Source organism: Phasianus colchicus, chromosome 1 (genome assembly GCF_987193195.1).
Source record: "Phasianus colchicus chromosome 1, bPhaCol1.hap1.1, whole genome shotgun sequence".
Classification (NCBI taxonomy): domain Eukaryota; kingdom Metazoa; phylum Chordata; class Aves; order Galliformes; family Phasianidae; genus Phasianus; species Phasianus colchicus.
Window position 1 is genome coordinate 102,623,710 of NC_143436.1, and position 23,070 is coordinate 102,646,779.

The following is a 23,070-nucleotide window of genomic DNA, read 5'->3' on the forward strand; positions in this document are numbered from 1 at the left end:
CACGCCACGGCGCCCCGTGCGGGCTGCCCTCCCTCTGTCCGCCGCCCGTCAGGCGCGGGAGCAGCCCCTGAGGGGCCGCGGCGGCCGGGCTGCCGGCGAGCGGGGAAGCAAGCGAGCGAGCAAGAAAGCAGACAGCAGTCTGGCTACCACCACTTAGCTCGGCGGAGGAATCGCCCGCCGGTGCTGCGGCCGTGCGTGTGCCGCGGAGGGATCCGCGCGGGCCGCCGTGTGCCCGCCTCCTGCGCGGAGCCGCTGCCTCCCGATATAGTGCGGCGCGGCGCGGTGCGGGCAGCAGTTGGCGGGCGGCGCTGTGCGGTGTCGGCTGCGAGCGCATCGAACTTGGGACTGTCCGCCGGCGCCAGCTGCTGAACATGAGCCTCCTGCCTCTGTACCTGCTCGGATTGCTCCTCGGTAGCGGGCAAGGTAGGAGTGGGATTTTATTATTATCATTTTTTTTTTTTTCTTTAAATTCTTTCTCCCCGAATTATCGCTGTTTTCGCGTTCCGTCACTCAGCTTAGCGTGCAACTGGGGAAGGAGGAAAAATCAAAGCGGTGTGTCAGCTGGGAGCCGAATTGAAGCGGGTCTCAAAGTTGTTCCATTCCCTCGCCCCTCCCTTTCCTAGCGGTCTTCGAGGCGCGGAGAGAATCGCTTATGAGAAGGAAGGAAAAGCTGCGAGGCGCTCCGGGTTGCGCCTCTTTTTTTTCGGAGATAGATGTGGGAGGGAATTCAGACCAATTAAAAAAAAAAAAAAAATCAGTTGGGGATCGCGCTTTAAAATCTGCGACTGAGTAAGGCGGAGGCAGCGTGGGCTCCGTTCTGGGTGCGGGCGGGGAGGCAGCCGGCCGCGGGGAGCCGCTCCCGGGGGCAGGTGTGCGGGGCGGCCCCGTGTGCACGCGGCTCCGCGCTGCGCGGTGGTGCTTTAATGGAACAAAAAAAAAAAAAAAAAAGGGGTGGCTGTCACCTGCGTGGTTACCTGGGGTTCAGCCCCTCCTGAAGAGGCGGCGGAGCGCGGCCGTGCGCGCGGTGCCCTCTGCCAGGACTGCCCGCCGCGCTCCGAAGTGTTGAGGCAAGTTTGAGCGTTGGTTTCGGCAGCCGCCGAGCACCTGGGAGCAGAGCGCCCGCGGGAAGGGTGGGCGGCAGCTCGCGGCTTTTTTTTTTTTTTTTTTGGAGGAGGTGTCAGGGAAAATAATTAAAAAAAAAAAAAAAGCGCTCGGTGCGAGCGGAGCTCCGCGTGGGAGCGGCGGGGAGCGCCCCTTGGGCCGTGCCGGCGCCCGGCAGCAGGGGGCGCCAAAGCTCCACCGCGCCGCGCGGTCGTCGGCCCCGGGCACTGCCCCGCGCTGCGCTCCGGGGCGCCGGGCCGGGCGGGGGTTCAGGGGAGGCGGCGGGCCGTGGGTAGGAGCCTCGGCTGGACACCGCCCGGTGCCCTACGGAACGGCGGTGCTGCCCGCTGCGCCTGGGCGGGGTGGTGGTGGGGGGTTCAGCCTGAAGGTATTAAGACTGCTGCTCCGAACGTCTCCTCCTTCGCTGTACTTGCCTCCGAACCTCCTACCGTGCAGACATTTTGTCTCGGTGTTAAGTAGTGAGACGCCACCGGATGCTCACCGTTTGCAGAGAAATACTTCTCTGCTTTTGCCACCTCGGGACGAGCTCGGTGTGTTTCCCGATTGCGATTGAGAAGCAGTTCGGAGGCTTTCCAGCGCAGCTATAGCGCTGGGGTGGCAATGGAAATGCATCTCCGAGTCTTTCTGTCGATCTACCTGAGTGTAATGGTTATAGGAACGTGGTCTGTGGTTCCTCTAACAGAGGAACGGCGGAAGGGTGCTTCATGAAGTGTGATTGCTGCAGCATGGGAAGATCGCATAGTTTTGGTGTCTTCCTACTGCAAATGTCAGGCGTTAAATAATGGAGTGTAATTCGAGGTGCCATTAAGCAGAGTTCTAGAAATGATAGCAAGACAGATACGGTAGGGAGATGAGAAGAGGGTGAAATCTGAGTAAATATAATACTGATAGTGAGTTATAAGTGTCAACACAATGAAATTAGTCCTTTTGTAAATTGATCTGCTAGTGAATGGAGCACAATTGTTTTAAGGTGGGAATAATTTTTGGAGTAGTTGTGGAAATAGTCACACAGCCTCAGTGCACAGTGAAGGGATAGTAAATGCAAGTGGCAGAAACATCTGCATGTGGGAGATATTGCCTTTTAGGTTGGTAGGGGACAGGGTTGTTCTGCAGTGATTGCTTTGAAGATAAGCACAGTCTTGGTCAGGGTTTTATCATTGCTTTCTGTATTTTATTTCTTGGCACCTCCTCCAAGCTATCTTGACATATCTTGAAATCATTCAAATAATCTTAGGGGCTGTTCCAAATTCTCTGGGGGCTTATCCTCTTGATATATTAATGATAATTAGGATTTTTTTTATTTCTGTGGAAGTGGAGATAAAGAAGAATTTGGATGGTTAAGAGAAACCCAGTAAAGGGATTTGGATCGTTTGCTTCAGAAATACAGAAAATCTTAGGCTGAGGGTTTGTATTTTTAAGTATGTAGCTGCAGTAGATGTCATGAAAAATGACTGAAGCTTCTTCAATGTGAAGTGCTGTTGTCTAAGACTGAGGCGAGGAAACTGTGATGTGTTTGTTCCATTTCAGAAAATTGAAGCAGTTTGAGAAACAAGTGGCTGACAGCAGCCCCTTTTCCCAGCCCCCTTGTGTTGAGAGCTTATGAATGTCATAATTATCTAGCAGGGCCAAATATTCCCTTTCCTAATTTCACCACAAGGGAGGAGTTTAACTGACAATGTTATTATGCTAAAACAAAAGGATTTTTCTTTCCTTAACCTTTCAAAGCTGTCCAGGGTGAAAGGCTCAAATTTAATTAGCTTTGCTTTAATAAATAAATAAGGAATAAACAAAACTCTCCCCTCTTACTATGTATAGTGATACGATGCTCAGGAGAGCGGGCTTCATTAGTTTGTTTTTTTTTTTTTTTTTTACCAGTGTCTGGGGACACTGACTTAGAGTGAATGAAATGGATACCTTCTGAGATAGCAAAATCCTATTTCTTTTGTTGTTCTATGTAACATACAGTTCTTCAGGTTAACAGAGAATTTGTGATGCTGCAGTATAAATCGCCTCACTTGCAGAATTTAATCCGTTTTGTGTTCATCCTCAGTATTTGTTTTGGTGAGTACTTGTTCAGTTATTGTGCTCTAGGTTTCCTCTTCTTGCTGCTTTGATACAGAGCTCATCTTAGTTTTTAACGAAGCATTTCTCTTTACAAATGCTTATAAGGAGCTTTTTGTTAATAAAGACCATTCTCCCAAAAGAGACACCAATGTGTACATCTCATTTACCATAGTCACTTCCTAGAGCCTTGCAGCTTTCTGCTTTTTATGTTGGAAACACATGAAATCTTCAGTTATCAAAATCAATGACGGTATGTCTGCTGGATTAAGTGAAACTGGTATTATAGTTTGAGATGTAAATTGAAGTCTGAAACCTGTCCTGTGACTTCAGCTACCCATTATTTTTTGTTACCAGTTGATTCATAGAACTGCAGTAGGACAAAAACAATTTGTCTACTGTCTTCTCTCCTTTTCACCCTTCAAAAAAAAAAAAAGTATAAAAAATGTTTTGATTTTTTTTTTTAAGCCTTTCTAACTTCTCTTCATATGTAAACAAGAATCAAAGTATCTGCTTGAAAATAAATTGGCTGAGGTGTTCTAGCAGATTTCCTTCAGAATGAATTCTTAAGAAGTATGTAGCTTTGTTTCATGCAATCCTATACAAAATGCTTTATTTAAGGAGGTTTTTACCACTTTCGGTGGCTTCAAATCATGAAAAGTATGAGATAGTTGTGGAGCTGAAGCTTTAGTCTTTTGTTAAAAGTTGAATAGAGTCGCAGTTGTTATCTATGGGAGTGTTCCTGAGGTGTTATGCCCGGTTTCTGTATTACTTGTCTTTAACAGGTGTTTCTTAGAACATTCAGAAACCAAATAGAGATTTGTTTGCCCTTTCATTGACCTTTTGAGGTACCCATCCCAGATGATTCATGTTTATTTACTGGCTTCCTTCCAACTTACTGCAGTAATCCTCCAGTTACATTCAGCACGTGGCATTTGATGCCAGGGTGAGATCAAATCAAATTAGTATGATATTTTGGAAAACACATGTTTTAACTGCATAGTAGTTAGTGGCTGTGAGTTGAAGATCGGTTATTGAAAGAGTAGGACAGATTTATCTAGGTAGATAATATGGGTAATACCTCATATTTTGAGCAGTTTAGAGTAACTAATTTATACCGGATTATTTTTTTTTTTTAAGAGCATGCCTTAGTTTTTATAAAACAATTGTAGCATACTAGAGGTGTGCTGCAAGGTACTGCATGCTGCAGATCATTTCAAATTGATTTGATAGCTCTTGAAATTCAGAAATAGAGGAGGACTTCTGAGTAACCTGATAAATGGGCCTTCAGATTGGAATTTAATAGATTAGATCCAGGCATACTGGTATCTAGCATATCTTTATTTATTTTAACATCATTAATTGTTATGACCTAATAATTGTGTAATGTTTCCCTTTTTTTCCATCCTTAGTATACTTAGGTGCTTTCTAGTGTACGTAGTTGACTAAAATCTTGGTATCTGTTTAAAGCTCAAAATAGTTTTGGAAGATAAGAGTAAACTGTATTTTGAGCTCTCTTATTTCAATAATATCAGTAATCTAAGGATGTCCAGCTTCAGTAATGTAATCCTGCATTCTTTAACAAAATCTTTTTATTGCTTGTAAGCTCAGTTTAACTCAGTACTGTGGTTGTGATTTTAGATATTTTTAAAGGATGTCAAGAAAATGAAAGGAGTTGATTTTTAAAATAGCAAAATACTCTTCCAACTCTGCATAATACTTATAACATCTTAAATCAAATCTTCAAAAACAAAGGTACCAAGCTTCTTATCTTTGTTTCAGGGTTACAGTTTTATATTACTTGTTATCATTTGATTGCATTAATTGGAGAATTGATTGAATTAATTGGAGAATTTTTTTTTTTAATTTAATGTAGGTGAGACAAGAATCTGGCTTTTTTTTTTTGAAGGGAAAGCATAAATGAGTTAAAGAAGTAAACAGGGAGAGTTACTTACCTGATTACAGATATTTGTATTTGCAGGTTAGATTATTAAAATCTTGTGCTAGAAAACAGTGACACTGTAAAACCTACTTAAATATAGTGTGGAGAGGGAACCTCAAAGAACATATGTATGCATACAGAAGCCTTCTTTCTAGAACACCTTTTTTAACAAGAGGATAATATAAATTGCCTGCATTTGGGTAACTGTGAGCAGTGCTGGTTGCACTCGTGCAGAAGCTGCTGTGATGTGCAGGAGTCAGTTGTCTGCAGTGGGCTTTGCATCAGGTTGTGGAGTGTGAAAGCATTGCTTGAAATGGCAGGTGGTGAATAACTGTCACTTATGAAAAGTCATGGGATGGGGTAATGTTATTGGCATAGTGCTTTTACAATTTAGGAAATGTATGTTTTCTTTAGTAATGGAAAACTTCTCTCTGTATGTTGAAACTTGGGTTGTTAATGACATGAGATGTCACAGGAGTGGTGCTACAAATGCAATCCTATAAGAAATTTTGTTCTACAGGAAATCTTAGAGGCAGCTATTAAATGTGAAGATGACTGCAGGCTTTGTGGCTGAGCTCTAATACTTCCAGTCAGTGGATAATTTCCACTCACTTAAGCTTTTGTTTGCATTAGAATGACGCAGAACCAGTTCAAGTAATTATTTTATTCTCTCATCTAAGTTGATTTGCGGTGAGGTAGATGACAAAGTGTATCAACTACAAATTCATTACATGGCTTCTGTTTACATAAAAACAGTACTACCATTTCAAACAAAAAGTTCTGAAACGTTTTGTGATCCCAGTTCTTAGAAAAGGAATCAGCATCTGTTTGACTTCATCCCTCCTTAATGAGGTACACCAGAAGCACTAAAAGCAGGATGTTTTTTTAAAAACATATTTCAAGAAATAATTTCAATGAACATGAAGATCTGTTAAGCAAGGTACTCGCATATCACCAGTTTCCCTGCTGTAAGTATGATCTGATACGATCAATTTGTGGATGTAAACTGTCTAGATAAACTTGTAAAGCTACATTAAATATTATGGATACTTAGTCAGCTTCTTTACAGCTGTGGTAGGTAGGAACAACAATAAATTTTCTCTTATCCGTGTCCTACATGTGTTCCTTCAAGAGCTAGCTCTGCATAAAAAACATAAAACATCAACATATTCATTTAAGATACAGTAGTGTGTTGTTTTTTTTTTTCCTCCAGAGAAAAAGGGGGAGAGGAGAGCAGAAGCAGCCATTTTTCTATCTTTTTTTTAATTGCGCTTTTGGAAGCGTACACTGCTTTCTATTTACTATTCTAATTATTTGAGTAGTGTTGCTAAACAGCAGACAAAGGTTGATGAATAACTTCACAGTCCAGAAATAAGTGAAGTAATACATAATAAACTTGTAGCACATGAATAAAATATTAGGATGTGAATGAAAATTTCCTTCTCAAAATGACTTTTCCAGTTAGCTACAGCATAAATATTCAGTTTAATATTAGCTTAAGTAACAAATACCAATTGTTTGGCTATAAGCTGAAATTCTTACTTGGAATTCATGAATGAAATTCATAGAGTTGCTATTCTCATGGCTTTGCCCAAGTGGTACCGTTTGAAGCATAGTCTGAATTCAGTTTTAAAACAAAATCATTGCCATCAATTTTCCTACTACTACAATGCTTTGCACAATATTCAGTCAAGCTGCAAGCAATTGCAAACCCATTAATTTCACAGACCATCGTGCTGCAGCTGAATTTGACTTGTTTGAAGTCAAGTCTATACTTAAAATGATAGAGTACCGAAAAGGAAGCATAAAGCAGTGCATGAAGATCCTTTTAGCATGTGTTGTAGATGGATGTGAACAGATAAGAGTTGATTTTGTCTCTTGCTGTGAAATAGTTTTGTCCTGATCATACAATGTGAATTTTCGTGACAACACAAATGTTGTAATTGTAGTGGCAGTGTTATCATGCCAATTGTTTGTCTTTTTGTTATCTTATTAGTCAAAGCTAGATATCCAGAGACTGGAGGAGAGAGTAGAAAAGAAAGGGTGTCTTAAATGTACTAACGAGCAGTTAACAGGGATGATATGATGCAGCATTGTTTTTGAAGTTATTAAACAAATTAATGCGCGTACCAAGTCAGAATTGATATACTCTGTGACCTTGTGATCTGACAGACTAAAGACAACGTGGAAAGAAACAGAATAAGTACAGAACGAGTGGTATGTTACTTGTTCACCCTACAGCATTTGGGGATTTCTCAAGTTATGTCTGTGTGATCTTCCTTTATAATCTCAACAAATCTCTGGTGCATGAATTTGTTTCTAAACCTTTTGATACTCTGATCTACTTGGTGCCTTGTCAGTGATTGTCAGGAAGATGAAGAGAGCCTGAAAAAAATACACGTTAGGTTACTTTGTTGCTGTGTTTAACATTACTACACTCCTTACTTCTTTAATGCAAATAAAGTGTAATGAACAATAATTCTTTATTCATCTTTTCTGTGACATTATACGTACCATAGAGAAGCTCTACTAGAGAAGCTATTCTGGGAAGGGATCAGGATTAAGTACTGTGTTTGTAGACTTCTCAGAGGTTTTAGTATGCTATCTAGTTTCTTTCCTAGTTTTCTTTTCCCCTTAGTACTTAGTTTCCTAGCCTTTTGGTAGTGGTTATCTTTACATTACCATTTGTTAGATAGTTAAAGTACTTTAATTTTAATCTGATCTGCATCAGGCTAATTGTAAGCGACCTCTTTGTAAGACTATTCTTCTGGGGATGGGAAGGGCTGTAATTGATTTTTGTGGGATCTGCTTTAAATGTGAAGTGGGGGCTAAGGTTTCTGAGCAGTTGCTGTAGTAAAACAAATGCCAAGAGGCTTGATTGCAAGGAAGAAGGCCCCAGGAATGAATATGTAAAAAGTGTTAAAGTGGAGGCAGTTAAAATCATGATACAAGAATAAATGCATCTAAACAGACTAGAGAATGTCCAGTACGAATACAAATTACTAGTCAAAAAAGCAGCAACTTTGGAGCATTCCGATAGTGAGAAGGAAGAAGCATGATTCATCTTGAGATGGTCTTTATTAATTTATTGAAGTATCACATGCAGGGAGTTTCTGGAATGTCCCAGGTGATTGCATCAAGAGATGTGAATGTTCCATGTGAATGTTGTTGATGTAGAGAGAAGAGACTTTCAGGCTGTTGAATGATACTGTGTAGAAATTATTATTCCAGTGTTTTTCATCCTTTTGTAGGTTTTCCATAGCAGAAACTATTTCTGAACGTGGTATGAATTGTTGGAGTTTCTTTCTTACTACCTGTTGCAGTTTCTGCTGATGAGACTAGATGTCTGAATGTTTATAAAGAACAGTTGAGCCCTACTAAGCTGTTTCTAGGAAGAGATGATAAAAAAAAAAAATCAGATGCTTGGCATCTGAAACCTTTTTTCTGTGTTTTTGAGGGTCTGAATATTTCTTGTCACATGTTCAAAAGTGAAAGGAAGTTGATCTTAGGAAATGGAGCCTTAAGTTCTATGTGTATTTATGTACACAAAATAATAGAGAATTACAAAGATAAAAATGAAGAACACTGGCTTCTGCAGTTGCTTAAATGATTTTGTCAGACACTCATTCACGGTAGAATTAAGTTTGGTTTTATTAGGTTTTTTACTTTTTGTCCCTCAATTTTAATAATGTGAATCTAGTGTCAGATCTGAAATTATGATGAATTATACTTAAGTGGGCATTATCACCAGTAATAATTTGAGTTTTGTGAATAATACAATAATTCTCATACGCTGCATTTGCAAAATTATACTCTAACTTCAGATTTATGAAGAACTGCATGCTGACTTTTTCCAGTAGACAGTGCCTGTTGTGTAATATGAATGCTGAGTTTATCTTCGGTCTTCACCATTTATTTTAAGAAAATTATATTATGTGAGGTGAGTTCTGCTGATAGAATTGTGCATACCTGCAGTCATAGAACTGAAGTCAGTGGGAGGCTTGTGTATCAAGAGTGCTGTTTCAGGGGTTATACTGATTGCAGCTTTCAGGGCTTGATTGAAGCTTTTGGGAGTTGTGTAACTACTGTGTGTGGGGGAATTTCAATTTTCTGAAGAATAGAAAATCAAGCTCTGACTCTATGTATATGTAAGTAGTGGGCATGTTTATGAAGTAGCACTGATAAAGCGGAGCAGTAATCCAACAGCAGAGAAGAACTAAGATCTGAAGTTCTGTTCTGACATAACCAGATTCTATTCAAGATATGAATAAAAAGAAATGGTTTTTATTTTAATAGTTAAGCAAAAGTCTTATTGTAAGGCCCTGATTTTATTTTTTTATTTTGTTTTCCCCCCTCCAGGAGCATATAGAAAAAATTGAGCCTTGTGCAGTTAGTTGTTACGTGTTAGTAGGTTGTTCCTGCTCAGGCATAGCTGTGTTGGGGAGTTTACTGTTCAGTGTAGGAATAAATAAAATCACCATTTGGTTTTGTTCATTTTTTTTGAGAGATGTGATTTACTTGTTTGTTTTGTTCTGTGACTAGTCAGGATTGTTCCTTGGATGTTCAGTATTCAGAGCATGCCTGTAGGTCTGTAAGCATTCTGTCTGAATGATAGATGTGAAATGGATTTCTGCCTGTTTATGGCAGTTACGGGCATTGGGTTCAACAGTTTTTTAGCATTTAGTCAAAATAATCCTCCCCAGCACCTTTGCATTACGTTTCTGTGAGCAGTTTTGAATTTTTCAATCAGAATACATATAGATTCATGTTACTGAGTCTGGGAAGTATTGTAAGTGATGTTTTCCTGTACAGTTCCCCTAAAGTCACTGTAGACTTATTTGAAATTTTAACATTCTTAAAAATAGAATTACAGGTGTTCATGTAATGTGCTGGTGGTAGTAGTAGATTTAATTTTTGAGCATATGATGCAGTTGAAAAAACATGGAATTATAATTTGCTTATGTGCTGTTTATATTAAAAATGAATTTTGATATTCACTTTTTCTGTCACTTAAAAATGTTAGTGTTAGTTAAGATTCTTGTATATGTTCTGAGACCTGAGGAAAGAACTGTGCATGCAGCCTTTCTAGGTACTGTGTTATATTTGCTCCTTACATGCAGGAGTGAATGTGAGCAAGTCTGCTTGGGGAAATTACTGCTTCTGGGAGGAAGAAAAAAAACTTTGAAAGAAAATGCTTTCCTATGAATAGTAAATGTTTCTCTTTTAGCTATTCAGGAATAAATAAAACTGAGAAATACTTCTTTTCAGAGGGAGTTTCTTTCCTGTTGGATGGGAGTTCTAATACTAGTTTCTTTATCACTATTTATACTGAGTCACTGAATGGACTGAAAACTTAAAAGAAAACAATATTTTTTTTGTATAAATGTTATTGTAGAAGCTATTCTCAGTATTTTTATATTTAGTAAATATTGATATTGCTTAATGCAATTTAAGTTTTTGATTATTTTCGAGACTACGGAGTTCACTGGATTCAATCCTGTAAGAATTTCTAGGTATGTTCCACTTTGAACTTAATGAAAATTAGCCTTGTGGAAAACCTTTTATACTGTTTATAGATCTACACCAGATCTATTACACAAGACATGCAAGTTTTAAAGAAGTAATATCTGTATTTGTCAACCACTAAAACAATCTATCTGCACAGCGATACTGTTTTTACCTCTGAAAACATTGTAATGAATTTTCTGACTATGTTTATAGACAATTAGTTAGGAAAATCAGTGTTTTAATGAGGAGGAAAATGAATAACTTGGACAGTAAGAAGGAGGTAACTCCAAGCACTTAGTGCTTACTGAAGATGTGTGCTTTAATCAGAGGAGAGATTTTTTTATTTTTTCTGGGCAGTGGAAGGTGAGGATGTTTGTTTTCTTAAAATACGTTTTGTTTGCATAGCTCAGTTATGTTTTCAGTGTCTCTCACAAAATTTCACATAAAAGCTCTGGAAGACTTTAGTCTTAAGACTAGAAAACAGGCTTTACTTAAAGACGATGTTGGCATTTTCACAAGTGTTAAATGGCTTATTTGACCTGTAACCACATGTGGTATTTGTGAATGTTTTGAGCTTATATGACAATTAAAACAATAACTTTAAAAAAAAAATATTGCAAAACATTACCACCTTTATAATTTTGCAGATCTGTGATGACGAATTATTAAAACAGGAAAAATGAGTAGGAATTTTTTTTTTGAAGGATTTATTAGGGAAAAATACACAGCAAAGCAAAAGCTATTTTTGACAACACAAAACAAACACTTCAGTTTAAGTGTAGTAACTAATGAAATATTTTTTGTGTAAGGCTTTATTTTTTATTACATAACTGGTTTTGTTTTTTAGTCTTTACATTACAGAAGTACCTCTGTGATCCCAATGCCTTACAAGAAGGAAAATAAGCATGGGAACAGTTTACTTTCTCAAAGATTCATTCAATTAACTGGGCTTTGCCCTACTTCTATTGGCAGGATTTCTCTCCTCAAGCAGTGCTTCTTTTCAGTTACGTTGGATGGTGTAACTGCATAATCAAAGCTGCATTTTTGAGGTATGATGTCATGGAGGTAAATATTTCTGTGGTAAAACTTCTGGTTTCAGCCTTCTTGCACTACCTAGTGTACACGGTCTATGGAAAAACCTGGCAAAGTAAATTAAAAAAATAAAAAAGGCTGATCTAACTGAAGAATGAAATATGTGAGTTGTTGGTTGTGATTACCAACAAGTAAAATGCATTTATTATCAGAACATGGATTTCACTCTGTTGGTGTTCCTAAAAATATGTTGTCTGTGTGTAATGCAAAAGGGCTTGTGCTTCTGTGTAAGGTGTGCTGATCCTGAAGAAGGTAGCAGATGCAAGTTAACATGCAGCTTTAATAGAGAGGTTCTCACAGAACCAGAGGTAGCTGGCCAGTCAAGTCTCTGCCAAGTTTTTAGTACCAGTGGTGGCTGGCCAACATAGCATCTGCCCTGGGATTACCTTCAGCATGTACTGGTGGTGTCAGTTCGGCGAAATGTCTTCTAATCTCTTCTTAGTACTGTGGCCATACGTATAGCGATGGGAGACAGCACATCCTGTATCAGGATATGCATGGTCATTCCCAGAAAGCAAGGATACTTATGGCTACAGAGCAGTTTCTCACAATGCTGTCGTATGCTGAAGGTAGAAGCAATTTATTTGCATTCCCAAGCTAATGCAAGTTTTTTTCTTCTCAGGGGCTAGTCACCTGTTCAAGCTGTGATCTTTAGTTTTCCACATGTTCTGCTCCTCTGTGGCTTGAGCTGGGATGTAACCTGTTGGAAGATAGCTGAAGTGTGCTGCGTTCTGATAACACATAGTCATTAGAGTGCAGCAACTAATAAGATAAATAAGACAGAATTCAATAATTCTGTACAACCACTTCCTCCAAGATGAAGGTATTGAGGCTAACCAGACAGATGAGATTATTCTTTAGTTGCCTGATTTGAGTAAGTTGGCTCTTCATCTGTGTCATCATAAGAGATTTTTTTGGAAACATGAGGAATGTATATGCAGTAATTGGTCTTGATGATTCCAGTTACTCTAATGGGCAGTGATCAATATGTCTAAAACCATGTGATTCTATGATGCAGTTTTTCATGTTCTAATTCCTAGTTAATCAAGCCAGTGGCTTGTTGGATTAAATTTAGTCTTGCTGCGGTATAATTAGCTAATGCTGATACTTGCAATAGCAAAGAACTACCAAGCTGTCAGCTCATAATGGTAGAGTTCATTGACAACAGCTCTGGTTCCAGTATTGGACAGACCCACCAGAGATGAGTGTTGCTGGACCTGTGGTGAATGTGGCCTAGTGGAGTGTGGTCTTGAGGAATGTGGGCTTGCCAAAGAGTACAGTCAGGACTGCAAACTTCAGGCTGTTTATGGAATTGTTGGATGAAATCCCTGGGAAACTGTCCTTAGGGACAAAGGAACAGAACAGAGCTGGCAGTGCTTTAAAGATGCCTTTGAGAGCGCAAGAGCTCTCCTTCTCCCAGAACAAGAAATCAGGCAGATGAGACAGGAAACTGGTGTGACTGAGCAAGGACCTGCTAATCAGACTGAAGGGGGAAAAAATGGGAAAGTATAAGCAGTGGAAGCAGGGATAAGTTGTCAAGGAAAAATATAGGGATGCTGTGTGGTTCTGTAGGGATGGAGTCAAGAAAGCCAAGGCGCAGATGGAATTGAACTTTGCAAGGGATGTAAAAAAAAAAAAAAAAAAAAGGATTTTTTTATATGTATTGGGTAGAAGAGACAAGCAAAGAAGAGTGTACCCGTGTCTGATAAACGAAAGGGGAGAGCAGACCTCAGGCATGGAGAAGGCTGAGGTACTTAACAAGTTTTTTGCTTCAATCTTCACAGCCAGTCAGGCTTCTCATACCTCTCATTTTCCTTAAGTTCCAACTGGGAATCAGAGCAAAATCTCTCCCTGTGTAGGACCAGAGCACGTCTGAGATCACCTCATGGGGCTGAATGTTTACAGTTTATGGGGTCAGATGGCATGCACCCTAGGGTTTTGAAGCTACTGGCTGATGTGGTTGCCAAGCTGATCTCCATCAGACTTGAAAAGTCATGCCTGTCAGGTGAAGTCCCATGTGACTGGAAAAAGGGAAACATCACTTATATTAAGGAAAGGGAGAGAAGAGAAAACCTGAAGAGCTACAGGCTGGGAGGATCATGGAGCGAATCCTTTTGGAAGAGATTTTAAGACATGCCAAATGTGGATGTGATCTGAGATAATCAGCACAGCTGCATCAAAGGCAGATCATGCCTGACCAATCTAGTGGCCTTCTATGGTGGAGTGATGGCATTAGTGGACAAAGAAAGGACACCTGAGGTTGTCTACCCGGATTTGTGCAGGTGTTTGTGGTCTCACACCACACTCTTATCTCTGTATTAGAGTGAGGTGGATTTCAAGGTCAGACTAAGTGGATAAATAATTAGTTGGATGGTCATAGCCAAAGGGTTGTTGTCAGTGGCTCAGTGTTAAAGTAGAGGCTGGTGATGAGAGTTGTTCCATGGGGGCCAGTCATGAGACCAGTGTTTTTGTTTTTTCAGCATCTTTCTCAGTGACATAGATGGTGGGATTGAATGCACCTGTAATAGGTTTGCTGATGACACCAAATTGGGTAGTGCAGTTGACACAATAGAAGGAAAGCACACCATCCAGAGGGACCCGGACACATTCAAAAAGTGAAAACATGAGAATCTAATGAGGTTCAACAAGTGCAGGGTACTCCATTTGGGTCAGGGTCATCCTAGGTTTGTATGTAGACTGTGAGAAGAGTTCATTGAGAGTAGCCCTGTGGAGAAGGACTTGAAGGTCCTGATGAATGAAAACCTGCTCATGAGCCAGTAATGTGCTCTTGTGGTCCAGAAGGTCAGCAGTATCCTGGGCTGCATCAAAAGAGGGTGGTCAGCAGGGAGGGGGAGGTGATTGTTACCCTCTGGGCTCCCAGTACAAAAAAGACAGGGATCTCTTGGAAAGAGTCCAGTGGAGGGCCACAAAGATGGTGAAGGGCCTGGAGCATCTCTCCTATGAGGAAAGGCTGAGTGAGCTGGGTCTGTTTAGCCTTGAGAAGAGAAGACTGAGAGGGGACCTGATCCTGGTCCATAAATATCTAAGGTGTGGGGGGCAGAGTGGCGAGGCTGGACTCTTTTTGGTGGTATGTGGAGACAGGACAAGGGGAAACAGCTGAAAACTGGAGCACAGAATGTTCTGCAGAAATGTGTGCAAGAACTTCTTTATGGTGAGGGTGACAGAGCACTGGAACAGGCTGCTCAGGGAGGTTGTGGAGTCTCTTTCTCTGGAGATACTCAAGAACCGCCTGGACGCCTACTTGTGCAACCTGGTGTAGGGAACCTGCTTTGGTAGGGGGGTTGGACTTGATGATCTCTGGAGGTCCCTTCCAACCCCTACAATTCTGTGCTTCTCTATACCACCCTTCTGTATGGCCCTACCTGGAGTACTGTGTTCAAGCCTGGGTTCCTCCAATACAGTAGGGATGTGGAGTTGTGTGAGTAGGTCCAGAGGAGGGCCATGAAGACAATCAGAGGGCTGGAGCATTTCATTGAAACCTTCTAGTACTTGAAGGGAGCTTACAGGCAGGAGAGAGACTTTTTTTTTTTAACATGATCTGATAGTGATAGGACAAGGGTAATTGCTTTAAGCTAATACAGGGTAGATTTAAGCTAGGAAGGAATCTTTTACTGAAGGGATGGTGAGGGTCTGGAACAGGTTGCCTGGTGAGGCTGTAGATGACCCATCTCTGGAGGCATTCAAGACCAGTTGAATGTAGCATTCTGGGCAAGCTGATCAAGGGCCACTCTGTCTGTGGCAGAGGGGTTGGAACTAGAAGACTAAGATTCTCTCCAACTGAAGCCATTCTATAAAGATAAATGTGAAGTTGACACCAGTTGCAGTAAGTTGCAGTGGATTCACCTTCCATGGTAATATACAGGCAATGCTAAAATCTTGAGTCAATGCTCCTGCTTGAGTAGGGGCATTACCAGCTCTCTTATAGCAGAGTCTTTCGTTCTGATATTAGGTGCTGCACAGATAGATCTGCTAGCAAAAGAGGGACCTGGATCTGCCATAATAATATAATCAGTGGTCCGTATAAAATAAAAACTGACTCCTTGCTAAATATTCTTGTGGGCCAGGTACTAAGCATCTGTAGGATGCCAGTAGGCAGGCACACTGTTGCCACTGCTTTGCCCCACCTCCTTTTTTTGTTCCTTCACGTCTTTATGGGGCAAAACTATTTGTAAGAGTACAGTGTGGGTGATAATTGGTTGTTTTCCAAATTAGCTTTATCTTCAGAAATTCTACAATGTGCAGCAGCAGAATTTAGATACTTTGGCACATCTGTAACTTCAGCATCAAAAATGTAAGAGTTGTGCAAACTGAGAGTACCTGTACAACATATATTCATGAAGCAAAAATCATAATCTTTTAGAAGACAGTTCAGTACTAGATTGAAATTCAACTAGTAGTGAGAAAGGAAAACCAAACTTTGCTAAATCATAGGAAATGTTCTAAGTCATTATTTTGTTGTTAATCTTCTGTCAAAAAGTCTTATTGTTCTCCATACAAAAAACCTGTAGGTCAAATTTGGTAGATTAAATACCATTTCTAGACAATAGACTAGATATCCATTTAAATAGGGAAGAATTATTTTATGATGTCTAAGAGGCATTCTAGTTTTCTTGTTAGAAAACCTGTTTCCTCCTGTTAGGAAGACTTATGATTTAGTTCAGGTAACTCTGTTTGTGCCTTGGGATTTTAGATATTGGGCCACATGAACATGCATTCTGGATCACCTAATTCAGGCAAGAATTTCAAGAGATAGGTGTTGCACCTTGGCTGATGTTTCTCTAATATTGTGCATCTTGCTTTAGTCCTAGTTTTTAAAATAGAACTATTTGAATTTACTTTCATGATTTTGGTAAAATGTATTTCTGTTTTTCATTAAAGTCAGTGTGCGAGTACTTAAAATGAGCGAAGTCATACTTCTCTCTTGGATTTTTCTTATTGTATTAAGATTCCCCAAGTTACTGGCATGAACTGAGACACAAATGAACATGAACAAGGTCAGACAAGTCCTCTGTGAATCTGGAATTGAATTAGCTTTTTCTTAATTTCAGTCCAGAGCTTCAACAGTCATCCTACTTTTCTTCTGTGATAAGATTCAGAGTCAACACTGGCATGAGAATGTGTTGACTGTAAACTGATTTCCTCTGTTCTTTAGGGGGTATACGCACTGATTGCAGGAGCTGCTTTAAATAGGTTTAACCTGGGCTAGTGTGATTGGGTGTAGTGATTTGTCCTTTCTTACTGAAATCTGCAAATTAGCCAATGGAATGCTCACTTTAGAGAAGATAATGAAGCAAAACATAAGTATACTTGTTGGTGCTTTTCTATATTCTGTGTCAGAAATTGTTTTTTCTTTCTTATTTTTTTTTATAGTTTTGAAGTAATAGCACTCATGATTCTTTTGAAGAATGAAAATGACTAACTTTTTTGTTTCTATGGCCAAATGGGCAGTTTTGGTGTTTCAAGCTGGTTTTGAATATTAAATGGCTATCACTGTAACTGATCAGAATTGGACAAGAAAGATGCTGTCAGTAGCAGTAAGTTCAGAATCTGACCAATTTTTTTTGTCTTTTGCTTATAAACTCAGCTTACTAAAAAAGCCTGAATGTGTTCTTGTGTGACCTGATCTAGTGTTCCTGCTCCAGCAGGGGATTGGACTAGGTGATCTTTTGAGGGCCCTTCCAATCCCTGACATCCTGTAACTATGTGGAATTACCAGACTAAACGGCTGTAGTCTTGAGTTTTGTTTCTAGTTTTGAAGTTAAGATGAGCCTTTCTTTGTCTTATGGATATTTTTTCCCCTTTTATTTAGAAGTGGTATAGTGTGATATTGCTGTTCTGAAATAAGTTTTAGGGTCATATAATACTAGTACAAAAACACTAAATAAAACTGTATCTGTTGAACAACTGGTGACGTAAAAGCAAGCAATAACATTATTTATGCAGATGTTTTGAATTGGTGTTTTATAGTGTACTGAATGCTGTTACAAGCTGTGTAGATGCTTTAATCCACACACAGTAAAAGTAAGGACTCTGAAATGCTCTCTGGAATCCATCTTCCCTGATCTGCTGGCATAGGAGAGAAAACAATTACAAGATCAAAATTTGTGTATTTCCTTTATTGTTTGTACACATAAGCAATCATCTATTGCTGTAAATTGGATTAGCTATTTGAACAGCAGCATAATTTATTTAAAGTCTTGGAGAGAAGTAGTGCAAGAATGAGAAGAGGATTGTAAAAAGTAGAGAGTGAAGCAGTGCTTGTGAGACTTACTAACTTCAGCAGGTTATTTGTTCAGCTATAGCTGAATGTATTATTAGCAAAATTAACCATTGACAGTGTGAAGAGCTTAAGGCTCAAAATATCGCAGAACCTTTAAACCTGCATCTAAGAGCTGTTGAAATGACATTGAAAACAATCATAAGTTGGTAAAATCAATCGCTACTTTCTGCAAAGCGCATACAAATATTCATGCTTACACTTTTTCCCCAAGTGGCTTGGAGAAATCATGATTTGCCTTCCAAATGGATTTGTATAGTTGTCAGTGAAGTCGGTAAACATTTAACTTTTCTTGTGCTTTGATTTTTGTTTTGTGTTTTCTTAAGTACTGAAAGGAATGTTTTGAGTATCTTCCTCAACTATGACAGTGATGATAGCATGAGAGCTGTGGATACATGGCACTGAGGTCCATTAGAACATGCATTACACCTCTCCTGGCTTCTACAGGGCTGGAAGGAAGAAAATATTTCTTCCTTCAGGGGCTACTTAAATGACGAAAAGCATAACTTATACTAACACAAGTAAGTTAAATCAGGATTGTTATTTATAGTGTTTAAGCATAGAGTTACTCTGCTGGTAAAAGCAGTGCAACTGGATCCGTGTGCAAGGACATTAGCTGACAGAACCATGAATAACACTTGCATTAACCCATTTTGCGAATAAGATGGAATTCTGTTTTGAGCATGGTTTTTAGTATTTTTTGGGGGGGAGGGAATAACTTATCTATTCAATTAGATCTTTAATTCGTATTTTTTTGAAAGTGCTCTTTCTTTAGAATTATCTGTAGTAAGGTACACTGTATTTTTAGGGAAAGCTTAGAACTGAGTGCTTCTAATTTTTTGGATCTTCTAAATATGTATTTGCCAAAATGTGGGTATCCTAGTAAAAAGTATCCTTCCTATTACTTAGGTGAGAAAACCTTTTTATGTGTATTTAAAACAAGCTGCTTGACAAGAATAGCTGTTATTTTTATTAGATGTTATATTGTTTCATGTAGTATGTACCTTGTTTTTCATAACCTTGATTGGGGATCTTACATATCAAGCCTGTCAGTTTGGTAAACTAGAGGTATTTAATCTGTAGCCTTTATGCGGTTTTCTAAAAGAGGAATCTTTTTGAGTGCAAAGTTCGTTGTCATGTTGCTAGTGTGCGTTTCTGACCAGAATGCAAAGTAGTTTCAGTCCATACATTCTTTTTTCCCTGGACTGGGATAGCTGCCAAAACTATGTCAGTAGGTTAACTTCTAAACGTGTCAGCTTTCACAAAATACAGTTCATTGTTTCTTGACCAGTTAACAGCTAGTTAAAAGACAAAAACGGTTAAATTAGTTGTGTACTAAAATATTCAGGCTTCTGAAACTACCAGAAGAGAGGGGGTGAAAAATCAATTATTGGTAGGATTTCTAGGTAGACAAAAATACTTAACTGCCTCTTCAAATCAAAATATGCCAAATCACTGTGTAAGGAAGATGGAAATTATGACCAATTACTTCAATACACTATTATATTATTCAGTATTAAAGACTTTGTGTTACTTGTGTGAAAAGCAAAACAAAACTATCCAGAACAACTAAATTTGTCTGGAACTGTTAAAAAAAAAAAAAAAAAAACAACAAACTGACATTGGGTAGAAAAAAGAGTAATACAAGAAACAAAATGCCTGAGCTTACTTCAGGACCCAGAGTGTGAAAGTTACTTGTGTAAAGCAAACTGCAAAACCTCCTTTTTAGGGGAGTGAGATAATATGTGCTTCCTCCATACAGATGTATACATGTGCTCACATTGGTCACATCTATTTTTGCTTGCATTTACACCAAGACACAACAATCGGATGTTTATGCTTTGTATTATTTTCAGTACATTTTGTTCTACAGGTGCAAAATGAGCAATTGGCTGTAAATACCTTAAAGTTATGTACTTTGTTATTTAAGCTTCATGTAGACTTTTTTCTAAATTTTGAATGAACTGTCTCAGCAGGAACTAAGCTTTGCAATGCAAACTGCATTTTTTTGTGACTTTTTTTCATAATTAGATCTTGAAAAGCATATTCTCTTCTGTTTTACTGTAACACATTACTAAATATTATCTATAAGAAAGCAGATTCTGTTGTTTTATTGTAGTAATGACAGGTGCTAGATGCAGAGAGGCAGAACTATTTTTGTTGACTGGCTGATTTAACATCTCATTTTAAGTTACATTGACTGAAAAGTTTGAATTACCTGTTAGGTAAAGCAAAGACAGGAGGTGGTGCAATGAAAAGTCAGTAACCTTAACTTGAAGTGAAAACTTATACTGCTATATAAAAAGAACAGAAAATCTCTGGGAAACATGTATCTGTATAATGTTGAACATTAGAAGAACTTCATGCATTGACAGCCAGCTAGCTGTACTAAGTGAGTTGTTAAATGCAGTGAGTTAAGTGGGGGGGGGAGGAGTGGAAATCATGTGCTTAACTATTTTTAAAACAACTTAAAAAGAAAATGAAGAGGGAAGATGCATAGTGTTTCTGCATAGCTAGAGAATATAGACTTTCTGTATCAATTTGTGGAATTGAATCTTTTCAACTGATTGACAGTGGAGTAGACTATATGGTAAAGTAGTATTTACACCTACTGTGTAGATTGTAGATATGTAGATTCATTCCTTTTAGTGCTTATTCAATCTGTTCTTCCAGCACCCTACTCTGCTACCCTGTTCCCCTTGTTCCCTTCTTACAATGGAGTACTGTTTGATTTAATAAGAGACTCCAGACAGTGACTTACTGTATACATGAATCACTAGTTTAATGTTCAAAATGTGTAATCTTGCAGAACAGTAGTATTTCTATCTGTAGAACAGTAGTTATGAGTCATGAGCTGCATTTGTTTATCCTCAGCTTACGAACAGCATGCATGGTGGAAGACAGGCATGGCGCTCTCCTCCTGTGACACATCTTTTTTTCTTCCTTCCACCCCCTTCATCTTCTGGTGGAAAAATCTGTGAGTCTTAAGATACAAAAAAAAAAAAAAAAGTTGAGAGGAATATATCAAGAAATGTGGTAATGTTGATTTGGCATGCAGACACTCTTCCAACAAAGTTAGATGCTTCTAGCTCACTTCTTTTTGAAAGCTCAACTAGCTTTCACCATTATTTTCTATTACTACTCTTTGTAACTCTTCCTCAGATGCTGGTTATAGTGGAATTAGTTCAAGGGTGTCACATGCATTCATTTTTTGAGTTCAGGAGCTCACTAATGTTTTATTGCAATGCTTTTTGTTTTTGTAAGGAAAAGAAAGAACTAAATAAAAAAAAAAGGCATTGGAATGTGGAGATAATGGTAATTTCTGCAGTGGAAGTGAAAATGAATGGGCAGGTATAGTGCAAATGCTGAGTCAAGGCCTGAAGCAGTGATTGAACACCTGGTGAGAAGGCAGGGCCATCCCAGGGGAGCTCAGGTGCAGCTAAGTGACTGGAAGGGGTAGGACCAGGATCCACCCCTTCCCAGCACTCATTTAAGGGCCCTTCCTAAGTGGAGGGAAGGGTATCTTGTTGGAGATCCCTGCATACCTGGAGCCATCTGATGGTAAGCAGCTTCTTTATTTGTGTGCCTGCAACTGTTGTGTTCAAACTAATCCTCACTTGCTGCAGCCTAGGACCTTGCTGCTCTGATACTACTGCTGTGCTTTCTGTTGCACAGATACAGTGGGTGATCTCCTATCATCATGAAATCATAATCCATAGAATGGTTTGGTTTGGAGGGGACCTTAGAAATGTGCTTTCAATCCCCTTTACAGGGCAGGGATGCCTCCCAGTAAATCAAGTTTCTCAAGGTCCTGTAACTGAAATAAACAGGACTCAGTGGCAAATGCTTATACTTTTGTTTAAAAGGTACAAGAAAGATGTCTGGCTGGTTTAGGCTTTCTATTTGTTTTGAAACAATGTGTGAAGCTGTATTTGTGTAAATATGTATTATATCATGCAATTTTCACAAGTAATTTCATTTGTGATTATACTGTTGTCCCAGATTCCAATGAGTTCTGTTCTTTTAAAAACTGTATACAAATCTAGTGATTCATTTTCAAGAGTAAGTGCTCCTGCAAGATGAGGAAAACATAAGAGAATGGGCTTCTTTCCTTAAAACAGAGGAAGATATGCTTGAAGACTCTAAAAATTCTGGAGCGGTATGTGGAAGGGAGAATTATTCCCTATTGAACTGGAAATTCATGCTCAGTGCAGGAACAGATGATTGTGGACTGATCAAACAATTTTAGTCTGAAAATGTAAAGACTTTTCTTCTATAAAAACAATGGAACAGCCTTGAAAGTTTAACGGTTGTATTAAAAAAAAAAAAGATTTTTAAGGAGGAAAAAACTGAGTAGCAGATTAAAAGTAGTGTTTTGGTAGTACTTTGAAAGTATGCCTACAGAGTTTACTCATGGTTTGAAATAAGTATTTTCTAAATGCTTTGAAAGAGAGAGAGTAGTTCAGGAATTGTAATGCCTTGCAAGTTGAGTATGTCCAGCATGTTGAAGTCTCGTTCCACAAACTTAAAAGGATGAACAAATGGAATGTGGGGATCATCTGCATTGTTCGATCTCCTCTCTTATGAAACAGTAACCTTGCCAGAATGTACTGCTGAGATTTTGAAGCTTCCTTCTTTTGACTGAAAGATGCTCTTCTCACCTTCACCAAATTGAAGCTGTTTGGGCTATAATTTAAACTTGCATTGCTCTGTCACTTGTATTTTTAATAGCTATTAATTGTATTAATGTAAGTTAGATATCTATGTATATTTGCCACATTTTTCTAATCAGGAAAGTCTAATTTCCATCGCTAATATCAGTGAAGGAAATAAATGGATGTTGCTACTAATGTTGAAGTTTGTATTATATGAAAGTCTATCAAAATATCCATCTTTATCCAAGTGCGTTATTTATAGTTACAGTTTGTGGTGAACACTGATCACCTTTTTTCTTTTTTTTCCCCCTAATTCTGTTGAATCCTGTTTATTACCTAGTAATTGCTTCAGTGCCTAGCTTTTGTGTTGGAGCTTTAATTGCATGTCCCAG

The 23,070-nt window shown here is 39.0% G+C and overlaps 1 protein-coding gene across 1 annotated transcript in view; it reads left to right on the forward strand.

Moving 5' to 3' along the window:
- Positions 1-206: 206 nt before the first annotated feature.
- The window catches only part of NCAM2 (neural cell adhesion molecule 2), a 259,676-nt gene continuing 236,812 nt past the window's right edge, over positions 207-23,070 (forward strand). The window contains exon 1 of the mRNA XM_031612506.2: positions 207-423. Within this exon, the coding sequence (XP_031468366.2) occupies positions 372-423 (52 nt within the window). The 5' untranslated portion in view covers positions 207-371. The remainder of the gene's footprint in view (positions 424-23,070) is intronic.